The sequence below is a fragment of the Xiphophorus couchianus genome, chromosome 20 (genome assembly GCF_001444195.1).
Source record: "Xiphophorus couchianus chromosome 20, X_couchianus-1.0, whole genome shotgun sequence".
Taxonomy (NCBI): domain Eukaryota; kingdom Metazoa; phylum Chordata; class Actinopteri; order Cyprinodontiformes; family Poeciliidae; genus Xiphophorus; species Xiphophorus couchianus.
The window spans coordinates 8,897,101-8,919,095 of NC_040247.1; the positions used below are offsets into that span (position 1 = coordinate 8,897,101).

Below are 21,995 nucleotides of genomic sequence, written 5' to 3' on the forward strand. Positions count from 1 at the left end.
GAAGCTGCTCAGTGGAGGACCGGAGGGAAGATTCATCTTCTTCTGGTCCTAACAGGAAATAAAACACTGATAATTGCGTAAATGAAAAGATGTAATGCCAGAGACAAGCCAATCACAATAAGCAATATATCAGTTAATCACATGATGAATTAAAACAAGCTCAATTTCCATTTGCATGATCGTTTCTATTTTCTCTTTAAGCATAATGACAAAAGTATTCCATCTGGTGATTTGGTCTCAACTAGCAATTTTTGAAAGACTTTTTTTTCCCCCAGAGACTTCATAATTTGTTTAATTGATTTATATATTTTTTTTCTGTTGTTTTGTTTATTTATTTGGGATATCTGAAGCAAACAGGGCAAAGGTCAAGCTGTTGTATTTCTATTCCCCCTCAGTGTCCCACTAAATAAAAGAGAAAATAACCTTCAGTTTTAAGGTCTCTAGAGTGAAAAGTTAAACTCAGTTTCTCAGACGTTTCCAGACAAGGTAGAAACATTTGGGTCCTTTTCATCATCTGCTGTAGCTAAAAACACTCGGATATTTCTGCTCTGCTGTAAAGCTGGAGCGTCTGACTCCACAGGTACAAGACTCTAAGTAATAAAGTTTTATTTCTCTCTCAGCAGAGGAAGGATACCTTTTCCTAACAGGCAGCTTATGGGCTCTTCTTATGGGCTCTTTGCACATACCGCGCTGACCTCATATCCGCATGAGCGAAATGCGGCTCTCTTTCTTCCGCTTTGAGTTACCATGACAGCTAGAAAAGACAAAGTAGTATTTCAGAAGCAAATTAAGCAATACCATGAACATTGTTGTCTTCCAAATATAATGGGCTTTTTATGCTTTCATGGATTTCCAAACGATCCTGAATTAAAAAGACAACTGTTATTTTGAAAATCTACACTTGGCAAAAAAAAAAAAAAAAAGTAGTCAAAGTCCAAAAGACTTTGACTACTTTTGTCAAAGTGGTGGCTTGTAAATATTCGTCGCTACAAGTTAAAGCTAACGCTGCACAGCAAATTTTGCAGCCTTAGCTTCTTTAGCCTAAAACTACCGGGGGGAGACGGATGGTAAATAAAGAAGCTGTCCCTGTGTTATTTCCATGGAATCACTTCTGTATTCAGCCAGAAAGAGTTCATGGGAACGAGTGAGCAGACCAGAGCCAGACAGCCGAGCAACTGATCCGCCTGTACACACTGTAAACACCATACTATTTGAGTTCTTCACAAGAAGCATGCAAAAGTAATAAAACAAAATAACACGGAGACCTTGAGGAACACGGCCATATTTTTCTAGAAGCAAAAACTTTGAACCTAGACAGTGAGCTGAACTTGAACTCTGACACCAGTGCTGCCCCACTTTTAAGATATGGGGCTTGATGTGCTTCCTCATGCTTTGGAAGCAAAATGCCCGAACCGTAATCTCCCCCGTTACTTGGTCTCTGTTTGACATTAACGACAACAAACACACATAATATACTTGAAAATAAATACATAATAAGGTAAAAACATTGAATGGATTAAAATATTTAGATACTTAAATAGCACATTGTTATAAGAAAAATGTCTGAGAATATTCTCTACTAGCATAAGCTAAAGTTAATGTTAGTCACAAAGTTTTAAGAAAGTAAAACATACCTTCGTATCTGTGAATGCATAACGAGGCGTACATCTTAAAACCTTTCTCCAGTTTACTTGTTGGGGCTTCGGATCGAGGTGCATCATTAATTGTCACCTTGGGCAAGTCCTGCAAGCACCTAGAGTAAAATGCCATTTTCAATAAACAGGGGAGTCTTCAGAAACCATGAATTAAACACAGTTCATCATTAAAACTCAGAGCTTGTTAGTAAGCATAAATAACCAGAGACTCTGGATAATCTACTGAAGACACTTTTGTTCCAACCTGCTTCTGAGACTTGAGAGAACAAAATTGGTGTCAAACTTTTGTGCAGCAAAAATTTTCTTCTGAATCATCCATCCATCCATTCATTTTCTTACAGTCCTATCCCTCTGGGCTTGGGAGGGGTGTTGGTGCCTATCTCCAGTGTTTGTGAATCATTTTAAAGATATTAATAAATGTCTCCAAAGGTCAACCAGCCCCTCCCCATTTACAAATTATAATCAAGCAAACTGAGCAAAACCCCTAATTAGCTCCAAACACACACACACACTGTTCTGATACATTTTTAAGAAAATTGCCTGAAGCTCTGTCTTGTTAGGTGGAACCGTTCTCCGTCATTCGTTGTTCCACCCGGTAGGGAGGAAGGCGGGACTCCGTGGAAGCGGTTTCTGTACTTGTTGCCACGTCGGACTGTTGGGTGAACCTGGAGAATTAATTTGACATATACTTGAGTAAATATTTTTAGGAGGACTAAATAACAGTCATGGTGAGTTTGAGTACTTATAAACTTAGCTGCTGGTCAAACTGCTTCAGGACAACAATGATACTTATCATGAATAAGTACTGACGTCCTCGCATAGTTAGCAATTCGTTAGCACAGTGGCTAAAGAGAGGAGGCAAATCTCTCTGTGATTTGTGCTTAATTATGATCTTTTTGTGATTTAAAGGTTTCTGTTATTAACACAGTGGACACCTCGCATGAGGACATGATAGTGAGTATTTCATTTTTTTTTTCATTCCCGTAATATGTTGTTGTTGCTCGAAGCTAACATAAGGGGCTGGTGTTAAGAATTATCTTTATTGAAACGTTGTTTTATATGTTTTTGGCAATATACAGAAATGTATATTGCCCATTTATAACATTTATCTGTTTTTATCACTTATAAAATACGTGGGAGATGCACTTTGTAATCAAGAAAGCATCTAACAGTGATTATGAACATTTGTTTACTGTAAACGTTTATCAGAAGCACATTACTGTGTATATTAAGGTTATTATTGTATTTTACAGACATGTTTATTTGAGAAACATGAAACTGCAATTAATTTGTATACGAAAAATAGTCTTTTTATTACTTTTTATTTTAGATAGACACGTAGCAGCAAAAACACAGTGATTGTTATAATTACAGTATTCGCAGCATTTTTTGTAGATGTAGTTTAATTTTAATACTTAAGAAAATGTGCATCAGCTACATTTGGAAGTCAGCTTGAGTGTCAAAATAACATTCATCAAGAGTAATGGGTATCTCTGGCACTTTGTCAGGCATCTCATTTTAAAAAGAACTTCAAATCATGGGGAGTCACCGGACATCTTTGTAGTTTTGGAACCTCATATTTTTACAGCCTTTGTATGCCTCTGTACAAGTATGCAAAGACCCATGTCATATTTAATTTAATTCAATTTAAAAAGTAGTGAATTAGTACAAAAGGAAAATTAAAATAATTATTTAATAACTATCTACCAACAAAATGATTATAGTAACATAATGTTTTGCTTGCTTGTTTTTATTTTATTTTCTAATTATCTTTTAGTGCTTTGAATTACCCCACTGCTGAAATGTGCTATGCAAATAAAATTGTCCTGCAAAGTGGTGTTGAAGGGAGTCTGTTTTAAAACAGACTAATTTATGTTTTGGTTTGTATGATTAGCCTCGAAAGATACAGAATGTAGTTTAAGATACAGAATTGTCTTTGAAAATCCCAGAATCTGAAATTTGTTTTCTGATAAAAACTGGTACTCATTTCTTCAGTTTCATGTTTTGAGTTTTTCAGCTTGTGTCACTGGTAACCAATCATGAAACAGTGGAGCATTCCTGGTTGTGTTTGTTTCAGCACGATGCCCAGATGGATTACTATGGGACTCGGCTTGCCACCTGCTCCTCTGACCGCACCGTCAAGATCTTTGATGTCAGGAATGGAGGACAGATTCTGGTGGCAGATCTCAGGGGGTAAGAAACAGAACCAGGAGGACTAAATCAACAACAAGAAAAACTTTTACATACTGTCAAGATCCAAAAGTAAATAACAAGCAATATTTTTCCATTGTTCCTCTGGTCACAATTTATTCTTTTCTTTTATGCCATGTTGTTTTTTGTCATTTTAAAGGTTATATTCATTTATTGTATTCATTGTACTTAAGTGGAATTGAAGCCATTTCTTATGTTGAATTCCAATAATTGTTCTTTTTAGACACGAAGGCCCCGTGTGGCAAGTAGCGTGGGCTCACCCGATGTTTGGCAACATTCTGGCTTCTTGTTCTTATGACCGAAAAGTCATCATCTGGAAGGAGGAGAATGGAACCTGGGACAAGATGTACGAGTACACTGGACATGAATCGTCAGGTTGGTAGATAGCCTTGAATCTATTTTCCTCCTCCTGCTTAGCTGCTGATTCTGTGGAGAAGAAAACCAATCCTTGTCTGGCTGCAATGTTTTTGTTAATATTTGAACTACTGACCATTTGTTTCCCATAATGAATAACAAACTCAACAACAAGGTAGTTCATAAATTGAAGTGCAGGCATATATCAAGCGCATGTTTAATATAATCAGTAGCACTATGTAAAACTGTAAAAGTTTTAGCTCGTGTTAAAGCCATCTTCCTTTTTATTATAAAATAATACACATTTTCCATTTTGTATTGTAAATAAACTGTTTATTTTTTCCCAGTGGTCCTTATATGTTGCTGTTAAATGAATTTCAGCATTTTCCCACTTTTTTTAAGCATTCATCGCTTATTTTATTGGTCATGTGGCTTAGAGACTAAAACATCTCATTTATAGGGATCATACAGTTTGCATTTAGGAGTATTTCCTATCCCTTTAGAGCAACCTGTGTCCATATTTCATGACAGACTTCAGTCATCTAATGATGAATTGGTTCTGAGAGAATTTTCAACATTCTGTGAAGACGTTGATCTTGTTCTTTTCGCCATCCCTCTGTGTCCACAGTGAACTCTGTTTGCTGGGGTCCATATGAATTTGGTTTAATTCTGGCCTGTGGAAGCTCAGACGGGGCGATTTCTCTACTCACATTTACTGGAGATCAGCAGTGGGACGTCAAGAAGATTAGCAATGCACACACTGTGAGTCAAGTGGTAGAAGTAGTCTATGATTCCTGTCATTGTTTTGTTTATTTTTCTTTGCTGTTCATTTTGAGGAGTGCGTTTAGTGTAAATCTAAGGTGTATTTTTGCTGCAGATTGGCTGTAATGCAGTCAGTTGGGCTCCTGCTGTAGTCCCAGGCAGTCTGATCGATCAACCATCTGGACAGAAACCAAACTATGTCAAACGTTTCGTCTCTGGAGGCTGTGACAACCTGGTTAAACTCTGGAAGTGAGTCTCTGTTGTCCAACATTTCTGTAGTGATTATGCTTTTTGTTTAATTCTTATTTAAGTAGATAGTTTAATAGTGATTATAAGCCTTTTTTAAGATTCATGCTAAGCGTTTAAGTAATTTGTTTTTGCGCATTTATGATTTTCTTTTACATGCTAGTTCTTTCTGCAAGACAAAGAATGCAGAAATTTCATATTTGGTTAATTTTAAGCATTTTTTGTTACATAGTTAAACTTCCTTTAATATTTTACAAATGTATGTTCTGCTAGTAGACTTTCAACATCATTTTAAGGTAAATAACTAATAACTGGAAATTGTTATGTGAACAATTACCTTTTAGTCAAGTATTTATTTTTGCATCCACTTAAAAACCCAATATGTTATGCTTTAAGTGTGGCTTCCTCTATGCAGAGAGGAGGACGGTCAGTGGAAGGAGGACCAGAAGCTGGAGGCGCACAGTGATTGGGTGAGAGACGTTGGCTGGGCTCCTTCCATCGGTCTTCCCACCAGCACCATTGCTAGCTGCTCCCAGGTAAAGTTTTAAGGTGTAAATCCCTGTGGGTTTACTAGACTCATTTTCTAAAACATAGTTATTGTTTCTTTTATCCCTTATAAAACACTAAAGAGAATGTAGTACTTTGCTTTGCACTCAATTATTTACTTTTACCACCAGGTGGAGCCATAAAACTATAATGTTTTATAGGTGGTTGGTGGTTTAAAAAAGAAAAAAGTTATTGTATTAAGATTTTTCTTTTTATGGCCGGGCTAAATTAAGTATAACTGCTAATAGAGTGTAACCTATTGAATGAGTTTCATTGCTGTAGATACATTTTGAGTAAGTTAAAAATAATTATTGAAGGGGTTTCATCCTGTAAATGTAAACATCTGTTTCTTTATGTCACTTCCAGGACGGGCGTGTGTTTATTTGGACGTGTGACGACCCTGCTGGCAACACCTGGACGGTCAAACTGCTCCACAAGTTCAACGATGTGGTTTGGCACGTCAGCTGGTCCATTACCGGAAATATACTGGCAGTTTCTGGTGGAGACAACAAGGTAAAATATACCATCACGTTCTTAAGAGTCTTGATAAGTACAAATATAAATGTGGTTGAGATCTAAAAGCTGAAGGTAAAGATTTGTGTACCTTCTTGTGCCTGTAGGTGACACTGTGGAAGGAGTCCATGGACGGTCAATGGGCGTGTATTAGCGATGTCAGCAAAGGCCAGGGCGCCGTTTCCACCATTACAGACACTCAGCAGAATGAGCAGTGACAACCTTACAGCAAAGAGTACAGCTTTAAGAAATTGATTAACAAACATGCTGGACATTTGGACTGACAGCAAACTGCTGTCCAGAGTGACTGAGCTCAATCGGATCTGTTTTTGACTCTTGGATGTCTGCTAAGACAAGAAAAATGTTTCAACATGAGAAAGATTGAAGAATAAATGTTTTTTTTTTATGTTAAAAAATTCAACCATGGTTTAGAATTTGTTTTTGTAGCATTCACTCCAATCTCAGTATTTTAGTTTCACCAACTCACACCAATTCCTCCTGAAAGCTGGTCCAAATGAAACTTTAGTTGTAAAAATATTCTGCTTTTCCTATTCAATTAGCTCTTTTTTTTAAACATTCTACTTTCATCGCCAATAAATCATCAACCCCCAGGTGACATCAGCTTTCTTCAAAGCCTGTGTTAATCCACAGTCACTGTTGACTGATTCCTCCAAATAAGATCTGAGTTGAAAAGAAATATTCATGCATGTACATTTTTTTTTGCATTAGTTTTCCGATAATTCAGCTTCTTATCTCAGGCTGTGAACAGATCCCTGTGTTCTCAGACCGCCAAATTTAGGCTTAATCTCTTAGACTAAAAGCTGCTTCAATCAGTTTCAGATACAAGTTAACTGAATGTTGCACTTTGTCACCATTGAATGCAACATAATTCTAAACAGTTTGGTTTGTATGATTAGCCTCAAAACAATACAAAAAGTTTGGTTGTTTTACTTTTATGATTTCAGACAATAAATGGTGAGATTGTTTTTCACATTTGATGTAATTAAATAACTGTTAGTGTTAAAAATCTTATGTCTTTGCATTCTTTATGTTTATTATTAATCTAAAAATAAAATGTGAAAAACTAGATGTTTTTGTCAGCTGAAATGAAAATCATTTTTCTGCATTTATTCAGTCATCTTTTAATTTAGGCAACTAAATTCTTAGTTAAATTGATTTTTAGCAGAAAATGAAAACTGCAAAGCATTCTGAGTTTGTCCACTAGGCTAGAAGTGGTTGAATTTCGGCTTCTTTGCTGCAGTATTTCTTCCTGTCATTCTTCTTGGTCACTGACAGGAAGTCTGACTGATAAAGGGCCATCCCTGGAAGTCAGCTAAATGGATGTGGTCAACCTTTTAGCTGTGCAGTTTCATGTTGAAAATACTTGTCTCTTAAAAGTTTAAGTGTCTTTTGGTGTAGAAGTGCTTGGAAGAAGGTACTTGTAGGATATTTATTCTTTTACTTTCTTTTTTTAAAGGGATTTTATTTATCTGAATATGAAACTTCTGCAATAACATTCCATGTTAAGAAGTCAAAATGTCTGAAAATGTTAAAGAAGAAGAAAGCAACAAAATTGGTAATGAATTACCATTAATGAATTTTTAACTCTGTTTACAAACTGACAGCAGGTGGACGGTGTTCTAACTGATAGATCTCAGGTCACAAAAATTACACAAAGGGGAAAAAGAGGAAGTATTTGTTGTCTCTCACGTCCTGATGGATCTGCAGCTGCTTCACTTCCTCTTTTTTTTATCTGCTCTCTCATTCCTCTTTCAAAGCACCACTAAATGAATGAAACCATATTTTCAGAGGAAACTGCAACTTCAAATAAAGAACCTCTAATGAGGAACCTTTCCTCAGAGTCTCATGAGGAAGATTGGAGAATATTGTCATTGAAAAGAACTTTGCTCTTCCTGGAAAGTTACACAAACTCCAAATGTGGGAGTTTGTGTAAGTTTGTGGGAGTTAATTTAATCAAGCAGAATATTTCTTTCTGTGTTGAACTTTGGTCCCTCTGATCTGTGATGCAGAAAAGTGCCATGGTTCTAAATGCTTGCACAGAAGCAGGACGCTTGTTATTCATCTGATAAGATATATGCTGCTGGGCGTACAAAGGTTCATATGCTTTGAGGTTGTGGGCAACAGAGACACTTCCTGTATTACTGCAGAGTGAAGCGTCTGTGTGCAGACACATAACACTGCAACACTTCCAAAGTCGTCTGATTTATCTCCAACGGTAAGAACTTTCTTCTACTAAGTTCACAATCTTTTCCTTCCTTTACTAGTCAGTAATTAGTCAGTCATTTGGTGATGTTAGTTTCTTTTTAGAATCTATAAAATAAAACATCTTTTTGTTTCATTGCTTTTGACAGTGTTGAGACTGTGGAGTTGTGCTTCCATTCATTACTTCAATCAATTATTGTCATCCTTTTACTCCCACACATTGAAGAAAGAAACATCCAAATGCTGCATGAACAAACATTCATGCAAAACATGTCTGGCGGTTTAACTACATTTCTTATCTTCCCTTTTAATAAACATTCCATAAGAGTTATCAGTGAGCTACAGTTGGCAGCATTTCCAGCACATGACCCATTTCTTTGACTTGATGAAATATGCTTTGCCAAAATGTAGAGGACCTACTCTAAATTTGTCTTTTAAAAGTTTATTTTAGTTTAAGTGTTCACCACTTCGTTTTTGAAGCGCTTCCAAAAACGAAAGCGCTTCGTTCAAAGATGAAAGCGCTTCGGGACTTTGGACTTGACTACGTTTTTTTTGTTTTTTGTTTTTTTGCCAAGTGCAGATTTTCAAAATAAAGTCACCTCTAACCAACCCACAATTCACTCATAGATAAAAAGGCGTCAGTGCTTACAAGAGTGCAAGCAGTAGTTGACGAATTTAAGAATAATGGTCAATTTTCACTCGGTTCTTTTGTTCCTGTTTACAGATTTTCAGATACTGTTCTTTTGAGAAATTTTAAGGCCTGCCAGTGTTTTGACAACTGTCCTGTTTTTAAAAGGCTATACAAAGAGAAGCAACATTCATCTATCTGATCGGAGGTCCAATGTGAAGTGTGCGCAGTCAGGATATCTCATAGCACTTCCTGCTTCCCTCTGCTGACATGCTTTTGTGGAGATGTTGAATTCATATTACAACAGGACTTAAGCCTTGTGCACATTCCCAAACATCTAACTACTATTTTGGTTGGTCAGCAAATTGGCCCGACCCAAACCAAACTACAAACTAATCATCTCCATGATGAACTCATACTGAATTTCATGAAAAAGTGCCCCTTCCTAGTATTTAGTTCATATACTATTCAGTACATTGACATACTTTTCAGTAAATTACTATTTCTGCATCAAAAAATCAATTTTTGTGTTGGACTTTTTGAAACAATACTATAGGGATTTTTTGTTGTTTTCTGTTCACAGTGTCCTGTTAGTTGGGGTGTTTTGACCGTGTGAAACAGACAGTTGCTTTATACAACACAGTTGAGCCTAACCACATAGCTTCTCTGTGGTTATGTTCTTATTTCACCAAATTCCTCCTGCGTTTGTGACTTTTCTTTTTTTTTCATTTGTTTATTCATTTAAATTATCTTTTTTTGTTTCTAAACAGGTCAAAATGAAAGTCGCAGCCTTTAATGTGAAGAACTTGGGACATCAGAAAGTCACAGACAAAATGGTTTCCCAGCACCTTACTAAGGTAATAGAACTATTTTCATCTTTACAGCATTTAATAATGAGATATATGATGCAATGTAGACATATATTGTTTACCTGGTTTGTGTTTCTCCCAGATAATCTCTCAGTACAGTGTAATTGTGATACTCGAGGTGGTAGATAAAAGCGGCAAAGCCATGGAGACGTTGCTTAAAAAACTCAATTGTACTGCGTAAGTGTAAAGTACAAAATATCTTAGTGTAGACAATGGATAAAACCCTTGACATTCATAAAAGCATTATGTGTCATCATGATGTCTTCTTGTGTTGCATTTGATCCAACAGAGATCATCCGTATAAAATGATCTGCAGCTCCAGTCTGGGCAGAAACACCTACAAGGAGCAGTTTGTTTGTTTCTACAGGTGGGGAGAGATTTACTGCTAATAATGTAGAATTAAAAATTAAACGTTCAAGTCTCTGTTAAACTAATGTGTTATGCTTTGTTATGTTGAACAATGAATGACATAAGCAACTTCATGTGGTGAGGATTTAGAAACTCAAAATCTAACTTACATCGAAAGCAAACAACACTGTCTCTTTATAGAGGAGGCAATTTTGCTTATGTATTGTTAGAAATAGGACAGAAAGTAACAGCTGAAAGTAAATCTCCTCTTATTTATGGCTTAAAAATGTTTTTTCTCCCAAAGATTTGAGTAATAAAAAACCAACAATAGGTCAGATAATCATCAAACCTTTAAGCCAATGGGCTACAACATTTATCACTCCAACAAGCTACAGGAAGCTGAGACAATAATTCTCACAGATTCACCAAAACTGGACAATAACAGGTTTAAAAAAGCATCTCCTTGTTTAGCTGCACATTAAGATCGAAGGGTCACAATTGGGAGTAAAAAACATGAAAACATTGATGTATTCTACCATGTATCAATGTTTAAAGCTGCTGCTGGTGGTGCAGTAATGTGGGGTATTGCTTCCTGGCAAACTCTGGGCCCCATATTATTCAGTAAACTGAGTGTTATCCTCCAACCTTGCTGACCATGTCCATCCCTTGATGACTACAGTTTTCAGTCTTCTGGTGGGTTATTCTAGAAGGATAATGCATGATGCCACTTAGGTTAGGTCATCTCAAACTGATATTTTGAAAATACCACCAACATTAAACTCCAATGGCTTCCACAGTCAGCAGGCCTCAAGCTAATAAAACACCTTGAGAATGTTATGGATTCTGGGATCCTCATCTTAGACGTACATCTGACAAATCTTGACCAAAATGTTTGAGAGATGTTTCTGACGCCCTGTTAAATCTATGCTATAAACAATTAGTACAATTTCATGAAGTTTCTGTTGCACTCTGAGCGGTAAAAATCTACAAATCCCTCCAAAAATTTGACTTCTCATGTACTCAAAAAGCTTTAAAATCGTGTTCACAAAACAGTAACAAACTTTTTTATTCTTATTATTGTTTGTGTTTCAGAGAAGATGAGGTCAGTCTTACAGCTCAGTATCAGTATGAAGATAATCAGGTTGGAGATGTAGATGCCTTCGCAAGAGAGCCCTTCATCCTGCGCTTCAACTGTCCCTCCACAGGTGTGTGCTGTTCCACATTAATGAAACGTCAGATCACAGCGCACAAGTTAACATATAAATAATGAAACAGTTCATCAGACAATTTGCCAGGATATGATGACTGCTCTTTTTGCCAGTCTTCATATCCTACCTTTCAAGTCTTTATAATAGTTTAATTTAACTCATTCTATGATAGATATGTTGTAAAGGTCAAGATGAAACCCTTACTCTCACTACACTAAAAAATACAATATTATAGTTTTACTTAGAGGTTAGGTTATAAAATATTACAACATTATTCTCAGCTAAATTCTTTTAAATCATCAGCAACAACACAAGGTCATGGTTTCACTGCAGTCAAACCACTGTGGTTTATCTTTATAAGCCTGCAACATTTGCTTCATTCAAATCTGATGGTGTTTCATGAAAAATGTTCTTGTAATGAGCACTTCATAAAAGTCATACAGTAATGAATATACAGTATATGGTGCTGTGTTGCACCAGAGAGAGCAGTTTATCATTACTAAATATTACCATATGTTAGGTTTTTTTTTTCACAGTGAAATGACAGGGTTTCTACACAGTTTGGAAACATATGACATTTGACTAAATATTTTCCAAATGTGTATAAGTATGTATGAAGAGAATGAAAGCTACTTTTATGCACATACTTTGATTCCTATATTACTGCATACAATTATCATCCATCCATCCATCTGTCCGTCCAACCTGATATGTGTAGCAGTTTTTGCAGAGTAAATACTTTATGTATAACTGTTATAAATATATCTGCTACGAATGTATGGTCAAATGTTGTGTTTTATTTGGGGCTTAAAAGGACTGAGATCATGTGAACCAGGAGAAATTTTGACATGAAATATGTGAAAACACTGAACTGAGGCCTCTAATTTATTTTAAACCTAAAGATTTATTTGAGCTCACATCTATTTAGGTGCACTGTGGATATGGGCCTATGTTATTTGCTTTTACGTCCACTTTCAGTTGTAGAAGACCTGGTCCTGATTCCGGTCCACACCAAGCCAGAAGACTCAGTAAAGGAACTTGATGAGCTTTACGATGTGGTCGAAGCTGTTAGACAGAAGTGGGGAATTGATGTAAGTTGTTACATTTTTTTTATAAAGATATGCAACTTGAAAATTGGAAGGTAATATTAGAGTTTTTATTAATAGCTTTGCTAAATTCAGACAGAAGTTAATCATTTCAGCCATCTCTTCACTGTAAGTCAAAGGAGAAACTCTTCAAACACCAGGTGTCACTGTCTTGTTAAAAATGTGAGTGAGATGTTGGATAATGTGTTTGGTAAATCACTCATTGAGTAACACCATGATTTCTTTCATTTATTGTGGATCTTTTCTCTTATTACAAACAGTAAGAGGTCAGTGGGCTCTTTTTTAATGTCTTTTAACACTAAAGTAATTGAGAAGTAATGAAGGCAATCTTGGGGGAGCAGGATAAAAAGTAAAATTGCAGTTTTGCTTACAAACACTAACAATCATCACTACTCTAAATACTTGTGTACAGTAATGTGTGGTTTTGACTTTTATTTTTTTGTCCTTGGCAGAATATCATGATATTGGGGGACTTCAACGCAGATGGTCGATATCTTTCCAAGAAGAAAAAGGAATCAATCCGCATCTCTTCTGATCCCTTCTACTGGTTGATAGATGACGATGTTGACACCACGACTAGTAATAATAATGACCACACCTACGACAGGTGGGATACATGTTAGGTGTCAAGGACAAACATCTTTGTTTCTACAACATTAATGAAACAGCAGATTGTCACTTTTAACTTGAGGTTTAATGAGTCAGGACAAAATAAAAATTACTTTGTCTTGGAATTAGATAACGAGTTTACATCACAACATCAGTTTGTCATCAATACACACTGTGCACATTTTTAGCACACTTTGAATAAAAATAAATTCTTGATATTTAATTCCTAAATTGAATTAAATGAATTAAATTCAATAAATTGAAATAATCATCTTGCTTGAGAAGGATGTTTCAATATCCTTATTTCCAAATTTGTCTAAGCTTGTTGAAGTTTGCAGGTAGGTTACAGTAGTTAATTACCTGCCATGAGTTACCTTGACTTTTATACATTTTTTTATCTTGTCATTTTTGTTATAGATCCCCTCATTGTTATTTAGTATCGGACCCTGGTGACCTCTAGGATTGCACCCTGCCTCAATGCGTTAAACTTAGATCTTAAAAATAGTGTACTTTCTTCTTCACCTGACTGAATCTGCATGGTTGAATTTTATTCCCTCTAACAAATTATGAACTGCAAAACATGTCTACTGTTGCTTAAAGTACTATCTAATAATAGTATATGTAAATGTAAACGTGTAAAATGTCTTTGCATGTATGTTGAAAACTGCACCAATAAAATGCATTGTGATACTATCTTCTTCAAATAGGATTGTGGTGTATGGGGAAGAAATGCTGGCTGCCATTGTTCCTGACTCTGCAAAGTCTTTCAACTTTCAAGTGGAGTTTGGGCTGACAGATGAAGAAGTATGCTTTATTATTACCATTATTATTGTTTAGCAATGCTGCGTCTCAGAAAAATGGTTGACACTTTCAGACATTTTAGAGCACAGAATAGGTGCTAAGATTTATAATTTCATGTTTTTACTCTCCAAGGCTGGAAACATCAGTGATCATTATCCTGTGGAGGTGGAGCTGGAGACTGTCCAAACAGCAGCAAAACCAAAGAAGAAGGCTTTACCCCAAACAAGAAAAACATCCCCTAAAGGAAAAGGTCCAAAGAAAGGTATCATTTATTTTGTTGACAACAGAGACTTAGAAAATTTACTCTATATAATTTGATCAGTTCATCTTATTTAATGTATCTGGATAACTCTGCTCAACTCAAATTTGAATTTATTTGAATTTTCACCCCTGGAATTTTCTTCCAGGGTTGGAAGAAAATTCAAATAATTTCAATTTTTCCATTGCAGCCCTGGCTATATGGTTAGGGTTCCCCTGGTGAAAGGTGAACCCAGTTTGTAGTCTTTTAGAATTTTTTTTTTTTTTTTTGCCCAGGATTATCCTCCATTTACCTCAGTATCTTACTGTCATTCTGATTTGCTCCCCTTCCTCTGATGAATAAAAACATCCTCACAGAATGTTTGTCTGCCACCATTACTTTCCACCGTAGGCATATTGCTTTCAGGGTGTTAGTTTTCTACCCCACATAATCTTCAGCAGGTCTGGTAAAAAAAAAAAAAAGTTCAGTTTAACTTGCTGTATCTCCCACACTAGTTGTGGAAGAGGGATTTTTTGGCATGCTTTCAACAACTAAACAACATTGCCATTTTTCCACAAAGGCCAGGTTTATGGGTTACATTAACAAATTTCTTGTCCATGCATTCCCCCACCTGAACAATGAGCATCTGCAGCTCCTCAAGAGTAAGCAGGAGCCCTCAAGTTAATCTAATTGATGCTTAAAATATACACACTGGCTCTACACTGAAATCAATTGGTTGTACTGGATTTCATTTGGGGGCATTGTTAATGAGTACATACGCACAATACACAAAACTCACAGTTATATTCGTAAAAACTACTGTATTTTATCTTCCTTTTACTTTACAGGCATGCACTGAAAAGCACATTGAAGATATTAAAGTTTATGGTTTGTTGAGGACTAGAACTTTTGAGTGCATATCACTTTTTGTCATTTTTATATTTAATTAACTGTAAAATTCAGTCTTTGTTCATTTCAACCAACAGGATCAGAAAATACGACCAAGCCATCAGAATCCAAGACTTCAGGGGCAAAAAAGAGAAAAGAACAATCACTTGCATCTAAGACGGCAACAAAAAGGAGACGTTGAGCCACTTTAACCAGTCATTACCAAACTCATTGTTTATTATAGGTCTTTCTTCTTCTAGCCTATATTTTTGTGGAAAACTCAATGTCCAATAAAGAAAACAAATATAAGTCTACAACTTAATTCTCGGACTCAGATGAAACTTGATATTAAATAAAAAAATTCAGAAATTGAACTCATGAGTAAAATTTATTTTCATATATATATATATACTTTTTTTAAGAATAATGTAGAAAACCAAACACACATCTATTTCATAAAATGATCTTTATTTAGCTATTTTTATGTGTGTGTTTTTTAAGATGGGAATCCCTAAACTGAGACTGGAGAACAGAAGTTACTTTGTTTAGACCGGCGTTTCCCAATTCCGGTCCTCAGGCCTCCCTGCTCTGCATGTTTTAGATGTGCCTCTATTCCAGAGCAGCTGATTCAAATGATTGCATGACCATCAAGTGCTGCAGAAACCTGTTGATCACCCATATATTCAATCCAGGTGTGTAGCAGAAGGGAAACACCTAAAACATGCAGGGCAGGGAGGCCTGAGGACCGGAATTGGGAAACACTGGTTTAGACATTTTAGAGAATATATCCAGAAGTCATATATTCACACCATTTCACAGCACTTTTCAGTATAATGCCTTATCAGTGGGATATACTAACGTCAGACAACTTCAAGCCAGAAAATATGGCCCTTCCCGCATTCACAGCTGCCTAATTTCTAATCTGTCCAGCAGATCCATTTAAATGATTACAAATCTCCATAATTTTAAATACAAATAAATTTGTCTATTTTTACAAACAGTGTTTGAAATAAACTGAAATAAATCCTATTTAGCTTTATACAGAATTTTAGGTGTTTGAATTATAATAGAATTTTACATATTAATATAAAATAAATCACATTTTGTTTTGGACAGAATTTGAGATGTTTGAATAATAATAATACTAGAATTTTAAAGACTTGTTAGAAAGTTACCTAGCAACAAGCCAGGTAGGTGCTTTAACTTTTTTTGAAGTGTGTTCACAATTTTGCGATGTCTGAAGCGATCAACGCAAAAGGAAGCGTTCAAGACTGGATCTCAAAGGACCCCGGACAAAAACCACCAAGGTGAGTTGTACAAGTCACTTAAAAAATAAAACGAAGAAGAATTTAGCCCAGGTTTTACAATGGAGTACCGAACCGATACGAGACGCAATTTGTTCCGTACTAAATATCCGATAGACATCATAAACACTGAATGCATCAATAATGAACACAATAAAACACTGAAAATATTGAATCAAGCCAAATTGTCGGTTGTCATCAGGCAGCACGGTGGGCTGCCTGATGACAGACAACCCCGATCAGGAGAAACGTTGCAGAAATGTTGCAGGCACTAGGCCCCGTTTACACGACAGCAATTTCTGGAGAAAATGGAAGAGTTTTGTTGGGTTTGTACTGTACATTTACATGAAACCACCGAATGTTTTCTCTGACAACGGCACAGATTGAAAACGGGGTCCAGAGTGCAACGTACATCTGGAACGTACCGGTGTCCGTTGTCTTGTAAACAGAGTAAATGGATCTTTTCTGTCAGGGAATCCCTAGCTCATGCATAGTATGACGCAAAACATAGTTGCTTCCTACAATCCGCAGAAGAAGAAACTACTGACAATGCTGGTGTTATTATAATTCGTGTTTTCTCATCAGATACGGTTCCCTCAGCGTCTCTTCACCGCTCCGCACCGCCCAGGTAGCAAAATACGCGTGTGCTTGTTCAGCGCTCACAACAAGCACTCGCTTGTTAAGCGCTCTTATCTAGAGAACTACGGACACCGTGAAAGGTCAAACAACGTGTTTCAGCAAAGTTATCCCACTTTTTCCAACCGCACCCTAATCAGAGGCACATAGTGCGTGTTTTTCGTGGCGTGGCGAGAGCATTCCACGTTTTCGATGTGTACCGTTACTGTGTAAACAAAGACTGTAATTAGAATGTCTTCATGTAAATGTGTTAACCGAAACGAAACAAAAATTCCATTTTTGTTGGATCATTGTCATGTAAACAGGGACTAACTTACAACAACCAGGCTTTGGCAGAACCTTTTGTGTAATTCATTTAGAAATGCAGACCTTTTTGAGGAATATAGTTTTCATTGATCATATATATTTTTTTCTATTAGTGTGACTTGACCGTTGGATGATCTGACTTTCTTTCAAATCATAATACAGGCAGCAAATGTTACATTTATTTAACCTTTTTTTAAGCTATATGTGTGACCAGAGGTGATTAGAAAGTAGTTATATTTACTTGAGTAACTTTTTGAAAGACAAACAAACAAAGAAACAAACAAAAAAAAACTTTTAGGAGTAGTTTTCCTATGCCATAATTTTTACTTTTAATTGAGTAACATGAGTATGAAGTATTGCTACTTTTACTTATTTAAAATTTCAGAATGCTTTATTCACTGTGAGTGACTTCACTTTAAGCAGCAACCATCCCATGAGAATTAACGACCTGAACCATTGTGGTCATTGCCTCCAAGACGCCGTGGTGGGCGTCTCTTATTTTCATTTATGAAAGGTGGTAACCATACAGTTGACCTCTAAATTTAGAATACAGAAGTGGGAATTTTTTTTTTTTGTCATTTAAAACCAGAATTCTGTTTTATTCCTTTTTGTTGTTGTTTTTCTCCGCAAGTGTTATTGAAGATATTCTATTTTGTGATAGGTATGTACCCAAGCACCTGGCAACTATTCTGCTTGATCAGAAGCCAAACAAACAGGCTTGGAAGACGATGGGACCAGCAAAACTTGAATTGCCTTCTCCATCGAACTACCTCAAGAAAAACGCAAAGCGCCCCAAAGCTCCTGAGAGTAAGTTCCTCAAACAACTGCATGAGGATTTGCTTTTGTACTGTCAATATAACCCACCTGATATTTGCTTTTCTTTAGGGACAGGGACCGAAGGCATCCAGAAAACCAGTACTATCACTGCAGTAAGGCCACCGCTCCATGTACGGGCCAACTACCCACTGAGTCCAATCAAGAGGGATGTCATACAGACAGCTGATGTGAAGCCTAAGCCCTCTCATGTAGACTTTGCACAGACACACAAACAGCTTCTCCAAAGTGCTGGACTTAGCCCCAAATATGTCATGAAAAAGGTATTATTCTTCATCCTGTCACTTCACTCTGTGGAAAGTGTGGCTAATGCTGACAAGTCCTGGGCCATGAGTGCTATTTTTAACCTTTCTAACCTTTCAGTGACTGACCAACAGCACCTGGATGTTATCTACTTTATGAATTGAAAATGGAATAATATTCAGAATCTCCCTAAGTCCAACGATGCTGAACCAAGCTTATATTCCTGTTAACTGCTACATTTTCCATGTAGGAGCTCAGTTGAACATTTGAGCAAATTATAGGTGGACGTGAAGTTTCTTTTTCGTTCCTGCAGGATTTTGGTCAGGTACCCATGTACTTGCAGCAGCGCCGTGCAGCTGAACAGCAGGCTAGGGATGACCTGGAGAGACTTGAAAAGGAGAAGCAGGCCACACGACAAGTGTCAGAGGACGAGCGAAAAGCTGCCCTGGAGGTATGCTGCATTTGTTTTCTTTAACAACAGACATCTAACATCTAAAACCTCTGGTGAAGTAAATACAATTGGACAGAGAAAGTCAAAGAAATGTAAAGATAGAATAATGTCTGATGTCAAGTTCCCATGTTTGCATCTTCTTGTTAGGGCTTGAAGAAGAAATGGCATGAAGTGCATCATGAATATCAGGGCCTTCCTTTCATCCTATACACCCCATCGCAGAAAGCCCGCAAGATCCACATGGAGGAGCAACTGACTGAACTGGAGAAGCACATAAGACTGCTTGAAAAGTTCAAAACCATCTACATTTCTGATGCAGATGCCGGTGGATGTCCTTAACCCCTGAGACTCCAGATGTCATATTAAAAAAATAAAACGTTCCATGTTTATTTCAGGTTTTATCTGTGATCTTAAAAGCTTTTAAATTAATCTTATTTTATAGTTTTATTGCAGTGAAAACATTCATATATTGATATTCATTTTTACAATCAAGAAAAAAAAATTGCAAAAGAAAATTGTAATATATTTTCATAAAAGTATTTTAGTGAATTTAAACTTATTTCAGGGACCATTGTGGACTTTTTTGGTCATTAACAGAGGAGGTATTTTGTCCATGGGTATATTTTCTCTTTACAGAACCTCAGTTCAAAATTCAAACCATCCATCTTAGGGCTCCCAGTTCTCTTTATGCAAATCAACTTTCCCCTGCAGTTCCATCATCCAGCAGAGCTACTTCTTCCCCGATTCACAATTTTCAGACAACAACATGCAGACTCAGGATCTTCTAGTTGTGGGTTACAGAACAAAATGTTTGAAGCTCATAAAACCACAATGAGACCTTAAAAAGTATTTTTGAGTTTATAGTCCAGTTTTAGCATTAACAGAATGAAAAGCAAGCCTTTTCTCCTGAAAGGCAAAGAGAAGTTAAAAAATTCATATGCTGATCATTTAAGAACAAAAATAAAAGAAAGAAAATCTTCCAGTTTTTCTCCAGTGTTCAGCCAAAGGTGTGCTAATTTTTCTAAAGCTCGTTAGTTCAGTAAGCTCTCCAGATAGTTTTCAGATATACTGGGACAAGGCTTAGTGCAGCGATGCTTCACAGTCAAACAGCTGCTCTCGTTCAGGTTACTGTATACTGCTTCTATTAATTTGTACATTTACATAAAACGTATGGAATGCTTGTTTAATCTGACCCTTTTATTCCAAAATTAATTACTGAAAATAATCAGTCTAAAATTATGTCTATTCATGTTTGCATCAGGCTACTTTTGTTTTTTTAATTCACCAATGACGATATAGACATGAAAAAGACATGCAGTACTAAAATCTACTTTTAAATCATAATTTCACCATAACTCAACCTTAAACAATTAGTTTTTTCATAACAGAGGCTTTTATTTTGACTCAGAGAGAGCACCTTGTATGTAATATCGTTCTCTGGCTCCATCGCCAGATAGCCTGAAACTGAAGACTGCTGTTCATCAACCAGGGAAAAAGTTATTTGATCAGACAGAATAAATAAATAAATGAGGGTCACATATTTTCAACATTATCAGGTCAAACAAGGTGTTTTCACACAAAAACATCAGTTTATTAGAACTACTGGATTTTCTACAAAACTGTGAAGCTTTTGATCATAGTAGAAAAATAAAACAATACCCATCCACATCAAGAATGGAGCTTCATGGTACTCCTACAGTAGTTTCACTTGAATCTGTTGGTGTTTTCAGATCATTAGTTTGTTCATTATTATAACTCTCAGCTTCAAGTACACCAGCTACCCTGCCAGAGCCAGAACCAGCACAGCATCCACCATATCTAGGATCGACCAATAAGACAGCTCCTCTGATATGCTTTGCTGACCTGCAAGGTAAAACAACTTGTTTACTTTGCTTACTCATTTTTGAGCATACTTCAAAAAGTCATGCGTTCCCACCACGTCACAACTATTTCTCAACAGAACTGTGATATCAATGGGATAGGCTAACGTCAGACAACTGGCTCAAGCTGGAAAAAATTCAACCATACATCAGGTTTTGTGAGAACATGCGTGTGCACATGAATTTGCACAAATTTAACCTTGCTTTTATAAAAATACTCTCTATATATGCTTATTTACGAGACTCTTTTTGTATGACTACATTTAAAATGTCTTAATTGAGAGCAAAGTAGAATCAAAGTCAAATTCCTTGGTTGTGTGCATGAACTTGGCAAATGAAGCTGATCCTTAATGAGATACTTGTTTACTCGTTGTTTCCAGGAACAGAACTAAGTGAGAGGATGTAACATCTTGTTTCTATGTTCCCTGGCTCTGGAAAAGCTCCTTAAAAACCTGAAATGTCCAGAAGCTGTTGGCAGCAGGTTTCGATCAAGGATTTCTCATGAGCAGTTACTTTTCCAGATACTTTTCAGATTAATGCAATGATATTCTGGAGGAGTTGTTTCTTTGGAGGCTGCCTGACTCAAGAGTAGAGGGACAGATCCCAAACTATTTTGTGTTTGGGATGGTAGTGTGGGGCTATTCCCCACCACTGCAATGAAAAGTATTGTCAAAAAGGTTTTACTTAACTTAAATATAAGGCTTATATTTTTCTTCAGCAGCAGGCCTAGTTTGAAAACAATATTCTTGTCCACAATTAGATAGTGTGAGGGCCAGGGTCTGGACTTCCCTTCACCCCAGGACTGGTATAGCAGACCCACTAGCCCCCAGCCCTCTTTTGGTGGTCAAATGGGGGTAAAAATACTTATGCAAGGATAAGAGGTTTTAGTGTTTATGCTAAAACCGCTACCAATTTAAATAATTTCCCTGCTGGGATGAATAAAGTAATTCTATTCTATTCTAAATGCCTGTGTATTTGATCATGCTTGTGAAATACATTGATGTATTTGGCAAGCAACACTATAACTCTTTGTTTTGTTTAAGAAGGATTACAAAAATGTGTTTTCTCAAACATGGTTACAAATACATTTCAACATGCTTTAAGTCACTGTAAGTCATATCTCCTAGCTTCTTCTT

General features: G+C 36.5%; 3 protein-coding genes across 3 annotated transcripts; all 3 read left to right on the plus strand.

The window, feature by feature from the left end:
- Positions 1-2,226: 2,226 nt before the first annotated feature.
- Positions 2,227-7,316, plus strand: sec13 (SEC13 homolog, nuclear pore and COPII coat complex component). Its single transcript, XM_028003528.1, has 9 exons — positions 2,227-2,383; positions 2,565-2,609; positions 3,733-3,848; positions 4,090-4,241; positions 4,849-4,982; positions 5,098-5,231; positions 5,644-5,764; positions 6,141-6,287; positions 6,395-7,316. Exons 1-9 carry the CDS (start codon positions 2,381-2,383, stop codon positions 6,503-6,505), a joined length of 963 nt encoding a protein of 320 aa, XP_027859329.1. The 5' UTR covers positions 2,227-2,380; the 3' UTR covers positions 6,506-7,316.
- Positions 7,317-8,280: 964 nt separating this feature from the next.
- On the plus strand, positions 8,281-15,527 carry LOC114135874 (deoxyribonuclease-1-like). Its single transcript, XM_028003527.1, has 10 exons — positions 8,281-8,523; positions 9,909-9,995; positions 10,090-10,184; positions 10,297-10,374; positions 11,448-11,560; positions 12,542-12,654; positions 13,122-13,276; positions 13,986-14,082; positions 14,212-14,341; positions 15,304-15,527. Exons 2-10 carry the CDS (start codon positions 9,915-9,917, stop codon positions 15,405-15,407), a joined length of 966 nt encoding a protein of 321 aa, XP_027859328.1. The 5' UTR covers positions 8,281-8,523; positions 9,909-9,914; the 3' UTR covers positions 15,408-15,527.
- An 839-nt stretch (positions 15,528-16,366) lies between these two features.
- Positions 16,367-19,368, plus strand: LOC114135876 (enkurin-like). The gene is made up of 5 exons (XM_028003530.1): positions 16,367-16,512; positions 18,113-18,258; positions 18,337-18,548; positions 18,842-18,979; positions 19,127-19,368. The coding sequence occupies exons 1-5, from the start codon at positions 16,439-16,441 to the stop codon at positions 19,316-19,318; spliced, it is 762 nt and encodes a 253-aa protein (XP_027859331.1). The 5' UTR covers positions 16,367-16,438; the 3' UTR covers positions 19,319-19,368.
- Positions 19,369-21,995: the final 2,627 nt, after the last annotated feature.